This window comes from Carlito syrichta, unplaced genomic scaffold (genome assembly GCF_000164805.1).
Source record: "Carlito syrichta isolate Samal-C Ts95f unplaced genomic scaffold, Tarsius_syrichta-2.0.1 Scaffold298871, whole genome shotgun sequence".
Lineage (NCBI taxonomy): Eukaryota > Metazoa > Chordata > Mammalia > Primates > Tarsiidae > Carlito > Carlito syrichta.
This window is the reverse complement of record NW_007242967.1, coordinates 102,105-119,771: the sequence shown is the minus strand read 5'-3', so window position 1 is coordinate 119,771 and position 17,667 is coordinate 102,105. Positions and strand designations below refer to the sequence as shown.

General features: G+C 41.9%; 1 protein-coding gene across 1 annotated transcript in view; it reads right to left on the bottom strand.

Moving 5' to 3' along the window:
- The window catches only part of LOC103256962 (IQ and AAA domain-containing protein 1), a gene marked incomplete at its 5' end in the record, with an annotated part of 118,995 nt that overhangs the window by 23,780 nt on the left and 77,548 nt on the right, over nt 1–17,667 (bottom strand). Inside the window, 2 exons of the mRNA XM_008054713.1 lie at nt 11,109–11,308; nt 15,718–15,825. Of these exons, the coding sequence (XP_008052904.1) occupies nt 11,109–11,308; nt 15,718–15,825 (308 nt within the window). The remainder of the gene's footprint in view (nt 1–11,108; nt 11,309–15,717; nt 15,826–17,667) is intronic.

The window sequence follows — 17,667 nt, the reverse complement described above, 5'->3', positions numbered from 1 at the left end:
AGGAGGAGCAGTGAGGTGGGGGCAGGTTTGAGGCGGCCAGGAGCCAGTGGCATGGAAGCCTCGAGAATAGATGGAAGGAATTCCTGAGTAAGGGGGTTCAGTGAATCAGGCTTGGTGAGATCTGCGGAGAGAGCCCAGGGAAGACGATGAAAGAGGAGAAGGGTCAGGGCTGCCGAAGAGGAACCGCAGAGAAGGATGGGGGAAGAAGAGCGAGCCATTCTTGAAGCCGGGGGGAGACGGAGGGGCAGAAGGGGAGTTGCCAGCAGTGGCCCATGCTGTCCAGAGGGTTTGGTGATGAGGAGGTGGCCGTGGCAGGGAGTGGAGGGGACAGAGTCAGGTGACGGGAGAGCTCTTTCAGAAATAGGGGCACGGTAAGCCTAGGCTGGAGGGAGGTCCACGAGACATCTCCAGAGTAGCCAGGTGCCTCCTGACCGAAGGCAGAGTTGGTGCCCAGCAAGAGTTTGGAGATGGCATGGGAGGGCAGGGGAGGGGAGGCAGGGAGGATGGCCTTGAAGGACAAGGGCGCATCTTCCTTGTACCTTAGGCATCTGGAGGGCAGGGTAGCAGCTCCTGCAGGAAGTGTGCAGGCCAGACAAGAAATGTCCGCAGATGCTTCAGGCATGCCTGTCTGCTGGGAATAAGATCCATCCTTAGGGTAATTGGAAAAGCAGCATTCTTTAGTAAAAATTTACAGCAAGAACATACAGACCGCCGTAACACCCTTTTCTCCCTATACCTAGAATCAGTCACCAAACATTTTCCATCTTTACAGAGTGTTTCGACAGCCATATTTACAAAAATGGGACCGTTCTGCATGTACTGCTTGATTACTTTTGTTCACTTTACATGAAATTTACTTTGCCGACATTATTTTCAAGAGAAGCACCGTAATTTATGGTTCTAACACCCCCTCTTTTTGAGCATGTAGATGGTTTCCATCTTTTTACTACACCAAACAGTATTTAGCTGGGCATTTGGGGCACATGACCGAGAATTTCCATAGAATGACTTCCAGAAGAGAAGCTTCCAGGTCGAAGGGCCAGGACGTTCCTTACATTTTATGTGAAGGTCCTGTCTGTTTACACTCTCTCCAGCAAGAAACGAGGGGTCTGGTTTTCTATACTCTTCTCCTGGACCAGGATTAACAATAAAAAACTCTTTGCCAGTTTGCTAATGAAAAATGGTATCCTTTGCTCTTTTAATTTTCACTGAGCGATGAAAAGGCTTCATTTAAATTACCCACAGATAGTTTGAGGTCATGGACAATTAAATGTAATTAATTCATAATTGAACTTTTCTGAAGTTCTGCAGGGTAGTTTACTTCAACCGCCAGTAGAGGGCTCTTCAGTCCTACCAAATATCAGTATAGGTTTTGTTTTGTTTTGTTTTGTGTCAATTACGGATATAAAGACAAAACTTCTACCATCATGTGCTTTTACGAATTCTGGGAAGTTCGAGCCAAAAAGTAAAGATTTCTCCATCCTTGTGCGTTTTATGGATTTGATCTTTCATATTTTCAGAAGAAACATGGTCAAACCTTCACCCACGGAATTAGATTCTCAGGATGGAATGGCTCAACAATTAAAAGCTGCTGTGTTTTAGCATGCTTGAGTTACTAATATCTGTCCAAATGACTCCTGGAGATTTTCTCTGAAAGGGTCCTGTTTTGCTTGCCAGAGAGAACTGCAGGGGAAAACCAGCTACTGTTTTTATCAGCTGTTGTGTTTCAGCTGAAACACATGCATTCATTCATTTCACATGTATTTACAGGGCATCTGTGAGCTCCGGGGTAGGAGGCAGGGACGTCTGGGAGTTGGGAAACATGGTTCCTGCCTGTGGAGTATGTAGCTTCCTGTGTCTGAATGGGTTCTCTGAGTAAGGATTTGGAGGGGGACGGAGGCTCACTTTTCTGTAATATAGTCACTTGGATTCTATTTAAACACTTAATATGTGAAGACATTTTAGTCTGTGGTTCTGCTATTTTAAAATTATATTTTAAATTTCTATCTGCTTTTATGAAACTGAACGTTACTTCAAGTCCTAGTTGGGAATAAACCATAAATGATAAGAGCGAGGTGCACTAGAATCAGGAGCCTGGCTGGGCTGACTCTGGATGGAATGGGAAGTAAATTGAGGCAGAGGAGAGGATCAGACAGAAGCTGAGGTTGCAGGGGTTTGCAGGAAAGCCTAGGCAAATTAGGGCAGGAAATGTGTTTGTGTGTGTGGGCAGGTGAGCGCTAGTAACAGGAACATGTGGATGCAATTGTTGATTATCCATATTGGATTCAAGGGGAGGCTATTTGGATGTTGACAGGTGTCAGCTTACAAATCATCTGAACTCTCCTCTTGAATCCCCTTCTCCTCCTTAGCTGGCTCCCAACGATGCTAGGGCTAATGAATTCACACCAGGTGGCTCTGACCCCGGGCCAGCTTGGGGAAGCACAGAGTACTGCCTGTGTGCAAAGCCATACTCAACTTCCCAAGGCAAGTTTTAGACACATTTAAGGCACACTGTATCTCCCCCGAGTGTTTCCAGGTTGGCTAAAAATTCTTTAATGCCTATGGCATCAACCCCAGTTCCAAGATGTCCCCATAACCCCAGTGTGGAACAGTTGCAGACGCCACTCTGGATTCATAATGATTTAGTCATAGAATGTTTTCACATACTTCACTGATAGACAGCGCCAGGGACACCCACAGCCTGACACCCTCCCTCTGTGGAGTGCACCCTGTCTCAATGGGCGGGGGAAGTTGGAAAGTGCATCCTCAGGTGGTGGAGAAGCCCGGCTCCCTCGTTTCCTTCCTCCTGGGAGTCCCCTTTCACAACAGTCTTGGACACAGTTGGACCTGGCTACATGGCACCCTCAGTCAAAGGGCCCTTTCCTTTCTCTCATCTTATCTTTCTTCTTTCTTTTTTCCTTTTCCCCCAGGTGAACATGTCTGAGTTTTGAGAAGACTTTCCTATGTGGCACCATCTAGGTTCCCACACTATCATGGCTACCTCATGGGCATTCTCTGGTTTGATACTGTCCACCCAGTATTGCTGCTGACGTTCCAGACTGCAGAAGCAAGGGCAGAGGTCATGCTAGCCACAAGATGCCCCTGCACAGGTTTTGATGGATTCTGGGTGATAACAAAGTGTCTATCCAGGTTCAGGAATGTAACACATTGTGTGTGCCACTGTGTGAGGCTGAGAGCGGGGGTGGCTGTGCCTATGTGGAGACAGGGTAATACAGGAACTCTTTGTACTTTCTGCTCAATTTTGCCATAAAACTAAAACCGCTCCAAAAAGTAAGATCTGTGTAAAAAAGAAAGCAGAAGCTGACCTTGGCCTCTTCACAGCAGGCTCGTTTAGGACTCGGGCCACTAGGCCCTCTCCATGTTCACACCTGATGCCTCAGCAAAGCGCTACACCTTGTGTCCCTCGCTCCACGTCTCAGTCTTCACTCGTCTTTCCTCTCTCCTACCCTCTCGTTTTTTTTTGAGTTGGAATCACTCTGTTGCTCAGGCTGGAGTGCCGTGGCACCTTCACAGCCACCCCAGCATCGATGTGCTGGGCTCTGGTGATCCTTCCGCTTCAGCCTTCCAAGTAGCCAGAACTACAGGTGCACGCTACCATGCCTGGTTAATTTTTTAATTTACTGTAGAGACAAGGTCTTGCCAAGTTGCCCAGGCTGGCGTCGAACATCCAGGCTCAGGCAATCCATGCACCTCGGCCTCTCAAAGTGCTGGGATTACAGGCGGAGGCAAAAGCCTGGCCTACCCCCTCTTTTTATCAGCTCTGTTTTGGGGGTCAGATATAGGCCTTTGCATTATCCTTATTGAATTTCACCTTATAAAGGTGAGAAAAACATATTTATTACCTTTATTGCATATCTCTGTGTCTGTTTTTTTTTTTTTTTTTAAAGAAAATCCTCCATAAACAGCCGCAATGTCTTTGTCTGGGTTATTAATCAGTAATAGAAGACTCCATGAGTTATGTAATTGGCTGGTGCCCCATGCCTGACTCCTGGACCAGCTGTTTAAACCACTACATCTGGGCAAGACCCCTTGGTGCATTGCCAGGAGGCTGCTGGCTGTGAGCCCAGTGAGGGGTCCCGGAGGATGGTGTTGGGGCACAAGGAGCATTGCTGCTTTAGTCCAGATGCCGCAGGCCAGAGCAGGCCACACGGCCTACTTTCCACACTGCTGGGTGGCTGCCTTAGCCCTGTTCTCCCGGGCTCTTGCTATAATTCTAGACTTCAGTGGCCAGGTCACCAAGCAGGGGGAAGAAAAGGAGACCCTAAGGACCTCCAGGGGAAGAGAGAACATCTCTCCCAGAGTGCAACTACGCTGGTCTCCTTTTCCAAAGCCTCCCTTGCTTCCCTTTGACCTTCTAATGGGAGGTCTTGAGGACCAGGGCCATTCTTACTGGGAAGAGGGGATGCTCAGGAAGGAGAATTCAGGAAGAAGTGGAATAGCTTTCTGATGCTTCACCTTCTCACACTGGATGCTTACCCTTCTCCCAGTGAGCGCTTTAGCCCAGGAATGTTCTTGACCTTGAGTCTCCATGAGGGCACAGTTTTCCACAGGGTGGGGCAGGAAGCATCTATGATCTCCCAGAGGCTGGCAGAGGGGCACTGTGACGGCTTTGGAGCCAGACCCAGGGTTACATCCAGTTTTCAGCCCTCTAGTTCTTTTGTATTTTTGGTCAAATTTAGCACTCTCAGTTTTCTCATCTGTAAGATGAGGAGATTAATTCCTACCATATCAAAGTTATGGCACAGTTAACCGGGAGAGTATGTGTGAAACTCCTTAGCGTATGCCCAACTCCTGGTTAGAGGTCAACAAAAGCCCTTTCTGTTCCTCTGTCCTCTGCTCACTATTAAAAAAACTCAAAGAGACTGGTACCTGGTGTGAGTGGTGGAGCAATGGCCCTGCCTTATAATTTCTTTTGCCCGTGAAATGCTTATTCAATATTCATCATTTTTGTCAAAGATTTCTTAATTGGTTAAACAAATGTACTTGTAATATTTCCAAGAGATGTATATTCTTTTCTTCATATAGCTTTAGTTGTATGGAGAGTTTGAAATAATAGTTATTTACTTATACAATAAACACATTTCTTAAAGGAAACACTAACCCTCCTCCCGAAGTCATGATTCTATTAGATTTACTGTATGGAAATAAAGGAATCTTCCAGAAATAATGATCACAAAATAGATTCAAATTTATAGTTGTGAAACAAATCAGAGACTGATTTTCTCAGTGTGTTTTGGGAGTGCTGTGGTTAAGCAAATGCCACCAGCCAGAAGTGAAATTATGAGCAGTTTCCTAATGGTTGCATTATTTACTCTCTGGAGATTAATTCAGTAACAGGAATTCTTTATAACAAACCTTGACGAGGAATTAGCCCTTCTGTTGTTTCACCCTCTCCAGCAAATACCTTCATCCGTATAAGCTGCACTCAAGTCATGGCCTGAGTCCTACGTCTCACATAACAGAGTAATGCACTCCAGCTTCCTACCGTTGACTTACCAGCATTGGCATAATGTTTGGCTTGCCTTTGGTTAATTAAGAGCAAACACCTCTTTGCAGTGCAGATAGCTGCTCTATCAGTTATGCGGGACACGGTGGTCTCACTGCACACGGTTTTTAATGGAATGACTACCACTCCTGAGACCTCTGGGTCTTTTATTAATCAGTTATATACACAATAAAGGTGAAGCTTAATGAGGTGTGTGTCAGGCACTCTGACATGAAGCAGCCTAGGTGGATAAATGTGCTGTTCCACATTTTAATAACTTGACACCCAGCATTTTGTGATCCACATAATGTCAGTTTGCAATAATTCTAATAGATGCAATAATAGCTTATCTGATATCAAGACAAAAACCTCTCAGCAGCATGAACAAATAATTTCCTGGAGTGAGAACATAATGACCATGCCTTTGCTCTGTCCTAGAGTCACACCAGGAGCTACTAAGTCATTTGGTGAGCAGGAAAAGAGATCCTTAACTCAGCCCTACTTCAGTTAGAGACTGTATAAGGCAGCTATGAAATTTGGAGGCTCTGGAGCCAGACTGCGTGGGGTCATAATGCAGCACTGCAGCTCAGGAAAATTACTTGAATGCATTGTGCCTCAGTTTTCTTATCAGTAAAATGGGTATACTGATAGTGCTTACCTCATAGAGTTGTGAGGATTGAATGAATTAATACAAAGGGGTGTATAAAACACTCTGGAATGTATAGATGCTTACAAAATGCTAATATTCTTACATTTATGTGCTTCTGTCTGTTATTTGACAATGTCAAATGTCAACAAAATCTGATGTTTAGAGTGAATAAATGTAAGGGTTTTGGGGGCTAAAGGATGGATTTTACTTTTCCTTTGAAGAACGCAGTGCTTAGGACTTGGTGGTTAAACACATGGAGGCCACAAGTCAGGCCACCTGGCTTCAAATTCCAGCTCACCTTCAAACCATTGGCTAACCTCCAAAGTGTGCATGTGTGGGGGAAGATTCCAAAAAGTTCATTGAAAAGCAATAGTTAGAAAACTAAAAGAACTGAACACATTCTGCAGCTACTGCCAAGTTAGAGGAGCTTGGTAAACAGGCTTTTCATTGAAACCCTGAAATAAAGACCATGTCCCAGGACTAAGGGGTTTGCTTTGAACTAAGGACAAAATCCAGATAGACCTACATTAACAAAATGGAAAACAAAGTGTCTGCAAGTTCAAGCTGATCAGTCAGTAATTTAACTACCTGCTAGAACAAAGCCTAGCTTGCTTCAAAGTTTCTGCAACACATCATCCACAACATCTAATATACAATAAAAATTATTCATCATATGAAGAAATAGAAAAACGTGACACATGGTCAAAGAAAAAGCAGTTAAATAGAATTAGACCCCACAATTACTGAGTATCGAAATTTGCACAGAGACCATTAGGCAACTATTAAGTTCAAGGACTTAAAAGAAAAGATGGTCACATTAAATGAACACATGAAGAACTGCAGCAAAGAAATGAAAACCAATAATAATAAGCAAATGCCAATTCTAGAACTAAAAAGCAAAATATCAGAAATTTTAAAAATACACAAGATAGATTTAATAGCAGATTGGAGATGGTAGAAGAAAACGTAGGAAAACTTGAAGATAGATTAATATTCAATGTGGGAACATATATCAGAACTTCAGTAACTTGTAGAACAATATCAAACAGTCAAATATGTATATAGTTGAAGCCTCAGAAGAAAAGGAGAGAAAGAATGCAGTTAAAAAGTACTTGAGAAAATAATAGCCAGAATTTACCAAATATGGTTTAAAACATCTTTATAGGTTCAATGAGCACAGCAAGCCACAGTAGTATAAATACAAAAAACAAACAAGAATGCCTGGGTACATCATAGTCAACCTGATAAAAACCAAAATAAAGAGAAAATCTTACAACCATTCAGAGAATAACACATGACACACAAAGATACATAATTTAGTTTTGATAACATTTCACCAGAAACAATGAAGGTAAGAAGACAATGGAATAATACCTTTACAGTGCTAAAATAGGTCAATGCAGAATTCTGTAGCCAGAAAAAGTATTCTTCAAAAATAGAGGCAATATGAAGATATTTTAAAATAAATGTAATGAAGGTTAAAAAAATTGTTGCCAGCAGTCCAGCACTAAAAGAAATGCAAAAGAAAATTCTTTAGCTGAAAGGGAAATGACACCAGGTAGAAACATGAATTGACAGAAACAAAGTGTGCTGAAATGGTAAATATGTGGATACATGTAAAAAGCTGTATTTCTCTTTCTTTTAATTTTTTAAAAGACAAATGACCATTAAACACAAGAATAACATTCTATTGTGGTGTTTATAACATTTCTAAATGCAAAATGTATGATAACAAAAACATGAAGAAAAGGGGATAATAAATGGATTATACTGTTGCAAGATTCTCATATTTTATGTAAAATGGTACAAAATGCTACATAGACTGTGATGAATTAAGAATTACTATTGTTATCCATAGAACTACCACTAAAAATTAAAAAAGAGGTATTGCTGAAACCAAAAGAAGGCAGGACAAGAGAAATCGAGCAACAAAGAAATAGCACAAACGAAGAACAAACAGCAAAATGGTAGACCTAATTCAATCATATAAATAATTGTATTTAATATAAATGGAGCAAACACTCCAATTAAATGGCATATATCATCAGATTGAATAAGAAAGAAAAACCCACCACAAAAAATGCTGTCCACAAAAAATGGACTTTAGCTAGAAAGACAAAGATATATGGAAAATAAGAAAGTATAAAAATGTACCATGTACAATAAACATAAGAAAACTTACATTAATATCAGACCAGGTAGACTTCAAGACAAGGAGTATTTCCAGAGACAAAATGGACATTTCTTGATGATAAAATAACTCATCAGGAATGAAGACATAACAATCCATAAAATGTGGATGCATCTCATAAAAGTGCTTCAACATACATGAAGCAATAAATGACAGAACTAAAGGGGAAAATATAGAAATCTACACAGTTGAGGTTTTAGCACTCATTTTCAGTAACTGATAGAGTAATTAAATAAAAAAATCAGTAAGAAAAGGAAAACGTAAGGCACAGAATAAGAAAAAAAAATTTGTAATACACAAGTGTGAAAAGACCTGTATCCGGAATATATAAAGAGATCTTATACATCACAAGACCAATAATCCCATGAAAAGTAGACAGATGACTCAAACTGGCATTTCAGAAAAGAAGTTAGGCACGAACAAAAAGCACATGAAAATGGTGGTTACATAGTTGTATACATTTTTCAAAGCTCACAAAATTGTACACTTAAGACACTTAATGTGCCTATCATTATACATAAATTTTGCCTAATAAAAATATTTTGCAGGAGAAAAAAGAAGATAAGGACCTAGATTTGAATCCCAGCTCAGTCATTGGATTTCAGTGACCTTGGGCAAATTACTTAACCTCTCAGAGCCCCAGTTTCTTTATTTGTAAAATGGAAACAATGTTGATCTCTTCACTGGGCTGTTGTGAAGATTAAATATAACAAGCAACCAAAGACAAAAAACACCTGGTTCATGTGAGGCACTTTCTTGAGTTTAAATGGACTTTCTTGGTTCCCTACCTGCCTTCCTCCTCTCTGCCTTCCAGCTCTTCAAAATTCTAAAAATGTGGAAATACTAAAAATTAACCCAAACAATGAAATGAACCAGCAAAATGAATCCCAATGAAGAGTACAGTTGACCTTTGAACACCCTGAGTTTGAACTGCATGAGCCCATTTAAACGTGGATTCCCTTCCACTTCTGCCACCCTTGAGACACCAAGACCAGCCCCTCCTCTTCCCTTTTCCTCAGGCTACTCAACATGAAGAAGATAAGGATGAAGACTTTTATGATGATCTGTTTCCACTTAATGAATAGTAAACATATTTTCTCTTCTTTATGATCTTCTGAATAACATTTTCTTTTCTCTAGCTTACTTTACTGTAAGAATACATTGTATAATACATACAACATACACGTGAATTAATTGATGGCTTATGTTATTGGTAAGGCTTCCAGTCACCAGTAGGCTATTAGTAGCTACTTTTCAGGGGGCCAAAATTTATAAACAGATTTTTGACCATGCAGAGGGTTGGTGCCCCAACTGTGTTGCTCAAGGGTCAACTGTAGGTAGAAGACTTGAACAGACATTTTAAAAAAGCATGAAATGGTGGTTACATGACACAATGATTTAAAAAGTGCCTAAAAATGGTGGCTACTTATCTGTATATTCCACTGATTCCCCCATGGATTCCTTCATTACAAGCAAGGAAGAAAAGGAGAGTGGGGAATGTTCTATGTCTCTGCAGTGGGAGGAACCATGTGACTAAGGGAAGAAATCTGACTGATGTCACTTTCTCATTTTTGGTATATAAGCATGATACTAAAATGGAACCACTCCTATCAGTTGATCAGTCCTATAAACTGTTTCATTGATAACTATCTTCCATGTTTTAGAGCCCCTTAGAAAGCAGACACAGGCCGGGTGTGGTGGCTCACACCTATAATCCCAGTACTTTGGGAGGCCGAGGTCAGAGGATTGCCTGAGCCTGCAGGTTCGAGATCAGCCTGGGCAACTTGGCAAGACCTCATCTCTACAATAAATTAAAAAATCAGCTGGGCATGATGGCGCGTGTCTGTAGTTCCAGCTACTTGGAAGGCTGAGGCAGAAGGATTGCCTGAGCCCAGCAAGTTGAGGCTGCAGTGGCCGGGAGCGTGCCACTGTCCTCCAGTCAGGGTATAGAGTGAGACTCCAACTCAAAAAAAAAAGAAAGCAGACACAGAGCAAATGTCCAGCCTCAAGTATAGGATAGTGTTTGCAACCATGTAGATTTAGATATAGTAAAAGTTGGCTTTCTAGCAACTAAAGTGAATTGAGCAGCATAAAGATAACCTTGAAGTCAACAACCAAGTGAAAGTTAAATTCTGTATAGTCTTAATACTAACTATGAAATATTCCATATCAAAGTTCTTTAAAACTGACTCATTTTGGTGATGATAAAATGGAAACCCAGTGAAGTTAAGAGCTTAGCTAAGATCACAGAGTTGGGTAGTAGATTTGCTCTTTCAGGACACCCTGCCTCTGACCCTCCCTGTGATAGCACTGCATATTTACATCACTGTGGTCGACTTAGCTTCCTGCAGGTGCCTCTAGCACATTTGTGTGGGAGTACACAGAGCGTAGCAGTTCATGCCATGGGAAAAAGAATACCAAAAATGCAAATAACTGTACCTGGTGCCAATCATTACAGCAAGGTGGGCTGGGAAAAGAAACTGTGGATTTAATTTTCAATGAGATGTGAAAGCATTTCGGAAAGGGTTCCTGTGGCAGAGGGAGGGTGATCTGGATGGCACAGTAAGGTGTTTATGCACAGAAATAAGCTGTTTCTAATTGTTGCATCATTGGCCAGATGCAATAATGAAGTAATTTACAGGAGGATACAAAGGGGACGTTTAAGAGAAACGTGCTTGTTGGCCTAAGGAAATTACCTGCAGGATTTAAAAATGTAATTTAAAGAGGGAGGAGAATTGGGAAGCAAGAAATGGAATAAATACCTTGAAGACTATATGCAGCATCATTTGTAGGCCATTTTTGCCAGGGTACTTCCTGGCAATGTTTGATGAAGACAAGTTGAAGAGGTTGGCTCCCGTTTCGGTACAGATGGCGTGGACCAGCATTTTCTTCCCCACCCCAGCTGGCCCGACCAACAGCAGTGATTTCACCAAAGGTGCTTTCTCATGCACTGCTGCAGAACCTAAAAAAGGCAGAGGCAAAAGCTCTAACATTCCTTGAAAATCTAAGATAATCCGTGGTTCTTCGACTAGGATATCTCAAGGCCATGATTGCATTGTATGACCCCGGTTTCTGCAATGGTGATAAATGTGTTGAAAGCATTTCAAACCAGAGGCACGCCTCCACCCCAACTGGCCCTGTGACATCTTTAATTTGTATGTCAGGGCTCATGGTGGGGCCATAGGGCCTCCGTGGGTCCTCAGTACCCTTATTTTCCTCATCCTCATACCAGTATTTCTCCTAAACTCATAAATTTAAAGAGCATTCTTGCAATAGCTTACCTCTAATTTTTTTTTTTTGAGTGCTTTCTTTGTCAGCAGCAGCATTACATTCTTTGAAAGCTTGGGAAAAGGAATGTGGAGACACAGATGATAAGGTTGACTGAAAAGTGTTTATTCCCCTGAAACCTTCTTTCCTAGCATTTAGTGGTAAGGTGACAGGGGACAGTTAGGGGGTAGAGAGGGGTGCCAGTTGTTGGGTTCCCTGAAAGGTGGTCAGGGATCTTGGGGTACCAAGGGTTCTGGCTGAAGTCTGGGGGCTGGGAGAAGTGACTTGAATTATTATAGTCATTCAGAAGCTCATGCCTTATGTTCTCCTGGAAGATAGGGAGGGAGGAGAGGACAGTGGTCACCAAGGTCACCCAGAGAAGTGAAGAGAGAGGTTCAGGGAAAGCCTCTGTATGTGGGCCTGGCTGACCTCAGGGAGGGCAAAAAAGGAAGAGAAAGACCAAGATTCAGGCAGCAGGAATCTGAACTTTCTTCTGCCCTGGTTTCTAGTCTATCAGTACCAGCAGGGTTAATCTGACACTTGATAATAAAGTGATTTGAATTATTATAGTCATTCAGAAGCTCATGCCTCATGTTCTCAACCACACTGTCAATTTCTTTAGGGCTCAGAATGGACCCCAGGCTTGGGTATATTCTCCACTGCAGTGAACACAGGCAGAGCACATATTGGGCATTAAGTAATTATAAAGTGACCAAAATTAAATGCTGGAAAGTGTTCTGATCAAAACGTCTACTATCATGTTAGTTTGCTTTTGGTCACCTACTGGGCTCTGTTTTAAAAATCAGCTATAAATATGTCAACATAATTATTATCATGCTTTTCTTTTTTCTTGTGTAACTGAAAAGATATAGGACATTTATGTGATAGCTAGTGACATAATTTTTACAGTTACCTACCATTTTCCACATAAACTTGGAAAATAGTTTTGAGTAAGTTCTCTTTAAAAAGTAATTAAAAGAGCATGCTTTTTTGTGGTTAGTGACAATACAGTAATGTAATATGATAGAGGAGATATTGTTCTCCACAATAGGAGAAAGAGATGCCATTCATTCATTGTCATCCATTCAAAACCTAGGTATTGAGGGGCTGCTCCGTGCACAGCCCTGGCTGGGGGACAAGGAGGGTGGTTGGTTCAAATATGGAAAAGACTCAGAATTTGCTGCCAAGAGTTTATGGCCAGGAACAGCACTAAGACCACAGTAGATATAACTTGGCAAATGATGCCAAGATGTGTGAGCATCACAGAGAGTTCAGAGAAGAAACTGATCCTGGCTGGGGGATGGGGAGGGGAGACTCGGGCTGGACTTGCAGAGGATGACATCTGAGCTGGCTTCTGAGGAATGGAAAGAACAGGAGTGTGCAGTGAAGGGGGAGTGTGAGAAGGCTCCAGGTAAGAGGGCACAGGACACAGGTCTGCAGTGGGAAATCAGGCTGGTAGGGGGAATGGTAAGGTGACAGGACAGTTAGGGGTAGTGAGGGGTGCCAGCTGTTGGGCTCCCTGAAAGGTGATCAGAGATCTCGGGTACGAAGAATGCTGGCTGAGTCCAGGGGCTGGGAGAAGTTCCTGGGAGACAGGCAGGGAGGAGAGGACAGTGCTGAGGACAGAATCTTGGGGAGGGGACAGCAGGAGGGAAGAACAACAAGGGTGGGTAAGCAAGAGACCCAGGGAAAGGTGTGGCAGACCTTCCAGAGGAAGTGGGTAGTCACCAAGGTCACCCAGAGAAGTGAAGAGAGAGGTTCAGGGAAGGCCTTTGTACATGGGCCTGGCTGACCTCAGGGCAGGGCAAAGGCGGGCAGAGGGCCCAGGAGTCAGCGAGACACACGTGACCCAGTGACCACAGCTCTTCCTGCTCCTCTCAAGAGACATAATACAGTACCAGCTTTCACACCCAAGCCCTGTTTAACCTTTGGAGGATTAAAGAGTAACAAGGAGGCCAACATTCTGTGTCCTAAACCTGCTTTTGCTTCTTCTTAGCCCCGAGACTCTAAGGAAGTTCCTCTGCATCTCGGAAGAGCTTGCTAATCTGTATAAGTGAGACAATGTCCACCTTGATGGGTTCAGGCTGGAAATGAAAAGTGGGTGTGCAACTTCCAAGGGCACTGTTTATGCTCAGTAAGAATGCCATCTCCCTTCCTTTCTCCCTGACCTTTGAGGTCAGTAACATTTCCAGGAGGGTGAGTGAACTCTGATCAGACACTTCCTGAGCTTTCTCTTATGTACCAAGGGGGCTTTGGAGTGTAAGCCCTAGCCCTGGGAGCCAAGGCTGCCATTGGTGTCCCCTTGTCTGGTGCAAAGGGTGGCCTCGTGGAGATGTTTTCAATGTCCTCTGCTGAGTGGCTGGGTTTGTTAGTTCAGGCCGTGGCTACCACCAGGGTGACCTGAACCATCAGGGCCAAAAACATTCCATTTTGTAACAGGATGCTATTTTAACATATGAAGTTTAAACTAAGCATCCAGAAGCTTATTTGTATACATACTTTATCTGCCTGGCTTGTTTGTGCATTCCAGACACATGACACAAAACCTCTGTCATGAGAACAAATGCTCCAGCTAGCCCTGTGCTTGGGACAACTCAGCTGCAGTTAGCGGTTTCCTCAGTGGCAAAGAGTGGGTCCTGGCAGGATGCTTCTTGACATACTTCTCTGATGCTTTCAAAGCCAGCTCAGAAACTATAGACACCAACTTGTATCCACAAGATGAGATTGTGAAATATACTGTATGCTCATTTGTGAGGTGTTCTCTTAAAAACTTGTCAGCTCAGGCCAGGTACCGTGGCTCAAGCCTATAATCCCAGCACTTTGGGAGGTGGAGGTGAGAGGATTGTCTGAGCTCAGGGGTTCGAGACCAGCCTGCGCAACTTGGCAGCCTTGACTGTACAATAAATTAAAAAATTAGCTAGGCATGGTGGCACATGCCTGTGATTCCAGTTTATTGGAAGGTGGAAGTAGAAGGATCACCTGAACCCAGCAGGTGGAGGCTGCAGTGACTGTGAGTGTGCCACTGCACTCCAGTTGGGTGACAGGGTAAGACTCCAACTCAAAAAAAGAAAAAAAGAAAAAAACAAACCCATCAGCTCTTGGTACTTTCTGCTTTACTGTTTTCCATGATATCTGAGGAGGTTTGTGGTCTAATCTATTTATTTTATTTTCATTGACCTCATAAATATTATATTAACCTTAAATTATGCTGTTCTCCAGATATGATATATTTATATGTTATATACAATATAACCTATATGTACATATATATGATGTGTATGTATAATTGACATTGACTTCAAATTGCATTTACTACTTCTGACATTAAGTTAATGAGGAATTAACTATTTCTTAAGTTCTTATTTAAGTTAACATGGAGCAATGTTATAAGTGCTCAAACTACTACTATCTCATTTGAAAGCAAATTAAAAAATACAAAGTGATTTCTATTTCAAAATGTTGTCAGAGCACAGCCTGGCTGGAGTCACATGTCCCTGTCCCAGGTGACACACATATCAAAGCCATAAGAAACCTGAAAGTCAGTGAGAGTAGCAGATATCTGTGTCACAGAAAACTCATCTTTCCTGAATCACTCGCATACCACAGAGCTCTGGTGCATCTGTCTGAAAAATCACAATTGAGCCTTATTTAGCAATGACAGTGGACTTCAGTGAAAACTGGCAGAGCCATAAAGGTGATCCTTTAGCTCCATGAAATACACTTTCACTGACTCCTGAAAGGCTGCCTCTGTTTAGGACCTAGTAATAGAAGCCTGTGTGTACAAGGCAAGCGGTAACCCTTGCCTTTTCTCCAATTTGATAAATGTTAATGGAAAGTTCTTGCTTTGCCTATTATCTCTCCAGCTCATTGCCTATAAGTCCTTCAGCCCAGAACTGCTAAGCAGTCACACACAGGTAGTGCAGAAGTGCCTTCCCTGGTCAGTACCCAGATGAACTAATGAAATGAAAGTGTCACTCAGAATTCTCAATATCAAATGTTAAACTGCAATGCACCTTTGATGACAAACAGGAACGTACTGTCCAAGCCAGCAAGTGGTGCTGCCTGCTTTTAGAAAAGTCACCCCTGTGTGTGTAGAGTCTTTACCTAAAGGCAAGATTCCGTACAAGGTGATGAGCTGTCTGACGTCCAGGAGAGAAGGCATGGGTTCTATGGACACCTGGCGAAGGGTGGTCCCCAGGTAGCTGTACTCACCTGGAGAGAAAGAAACAGAGGCTAAAGGACTGGGAAACTATGCTGGTCTGAGCTGCATCATTTTGGTCCTTGCAAGATTAGCACAGAATACAAATTTAAAATTTCAGAGCTAATATACATATTAGGGAGAGTTGTTGCAAATAACACATCTTTTCTCAGACAAAGGTTTGAAGAAAAAGTATCCAGGCAAGAAAGCATTGCTATACTACTGTGGTAAACTGGGAATTATGTTGACTATTATATTAACATCCTAATATTTTTTAAAATAACATTTGAACATTGAGCTATGTGAAATGGAAGAAAGTTTGAGAAACATGCAAAGAAGGCTAAAATATGGTGAGTTTTGTTTTATTTATAGTCTAAGAGATTATATATAACATTTGAACAGATTTAAAAAATAAATTATTTAAGATCGATGTGGAATTTGTATTGGAGCTGTGTAGATCTGAATTAAAATGCAGTTATTTGAAAGAAAAGGTATGAGTCTAATTTAGGATAAATAGAAATATCTCCTTTTGAGAGTAATATTCATTTACATTTTTATCATTTTTAAAGGATTACCAAAGGAATAATACAGAAATAAATCTTTACAAGTTTAATTAGAAGATATCAAAGGGCTTAATTGTAACTAGTCATAAATCTGAAGTGTTATTTTCTAACTAATTTAGATAAGGTCACCAAGAAAATTAGTTTGGCTGTCTCCATTTGTCATGAGGATGGACCTTTATATGCTCATATGATTCTCTCTTGATTTGTATCTGAATCTGGAGTAAAAATATTCAATGAATGAAACACAGTGTCTTGATTTTTTTCCCTGATACTTTCTTCCTGATCTCACAGAGGTTTGGATGTTATATACATACGACAAGTACAATGTGCACATTTATGTGTGTATGAAACACAGAAAATATGAAAAGCTTTTAAGTATTTTCAAATGCTAAGGAAATCAGAATTAAAATTCAGATAATGATCGCTGTGTTGTTGTGGAGGGCAGCCTGTCAGAGCCACCACATGAAAAAAAAAAAGTCCTTGACAAGGACAATGGGTATTGGTTGAGAGAATGAGTAATAATGAAAGGGTCTATTATAGCTTCAGATACCACACTTTTTAATGAGCAGGTAATAAATAGAAGAGTGGTTAATTTAACCTCCGCTAGAATAGAAAGAGATCCTGTAGCAACCATTAAATCCAGTGCTCACTGCCAGTAAACATGTCATTAGAGGTGATATGAAAGTGACCCCAATTTTCCTGCTTATGTAAACTCGTATTACTATCCAGATGCCCCATATTTTCTAGACCCTAACAGATTTTATTTAAACAAATTATAGTATGTTGAATTTGCGGGTGTTGGTTCAGACACAGTGAAGGACACCACCAGCCTGGGCTATTTGCCAAGTTATGAGACTCACTCTGAAAGCATATTACCTTGTTTGCTGTTGCCCTGCACAGAAGCCATACCCCTTCTCATGCACTCATTCAGGGCTTAGAAAGTTCAGGATTCCCTGCACAGATACCAGATTTTCCACAAGGGAGGGAAGAAGAAAACAGTAGATGAAAAGGCATATGAGATAGAGGGCAAGAAAAAGGGTCAGGAAGCCTAGAATGATGGAGGAGAAAACAACAGGGAATGTATTATGTGTTGCATTGTGTTCCCTTATGATTCTTGTGCTGAATCCCCTGTATCTCAGAATGTGACTTTATTTGGAAAAAAGAGTAGTTGCAATGCAGGGCTCGGTGGCTTAGCCTGTAATCCCGCAAGTTTGGGAGGCTGAGGTGAGTGGATTGCCTGAGCCCGTGGGTTCGAGACCCGCCTGGGCAGCAAGACCTCATCTCTACAATAAA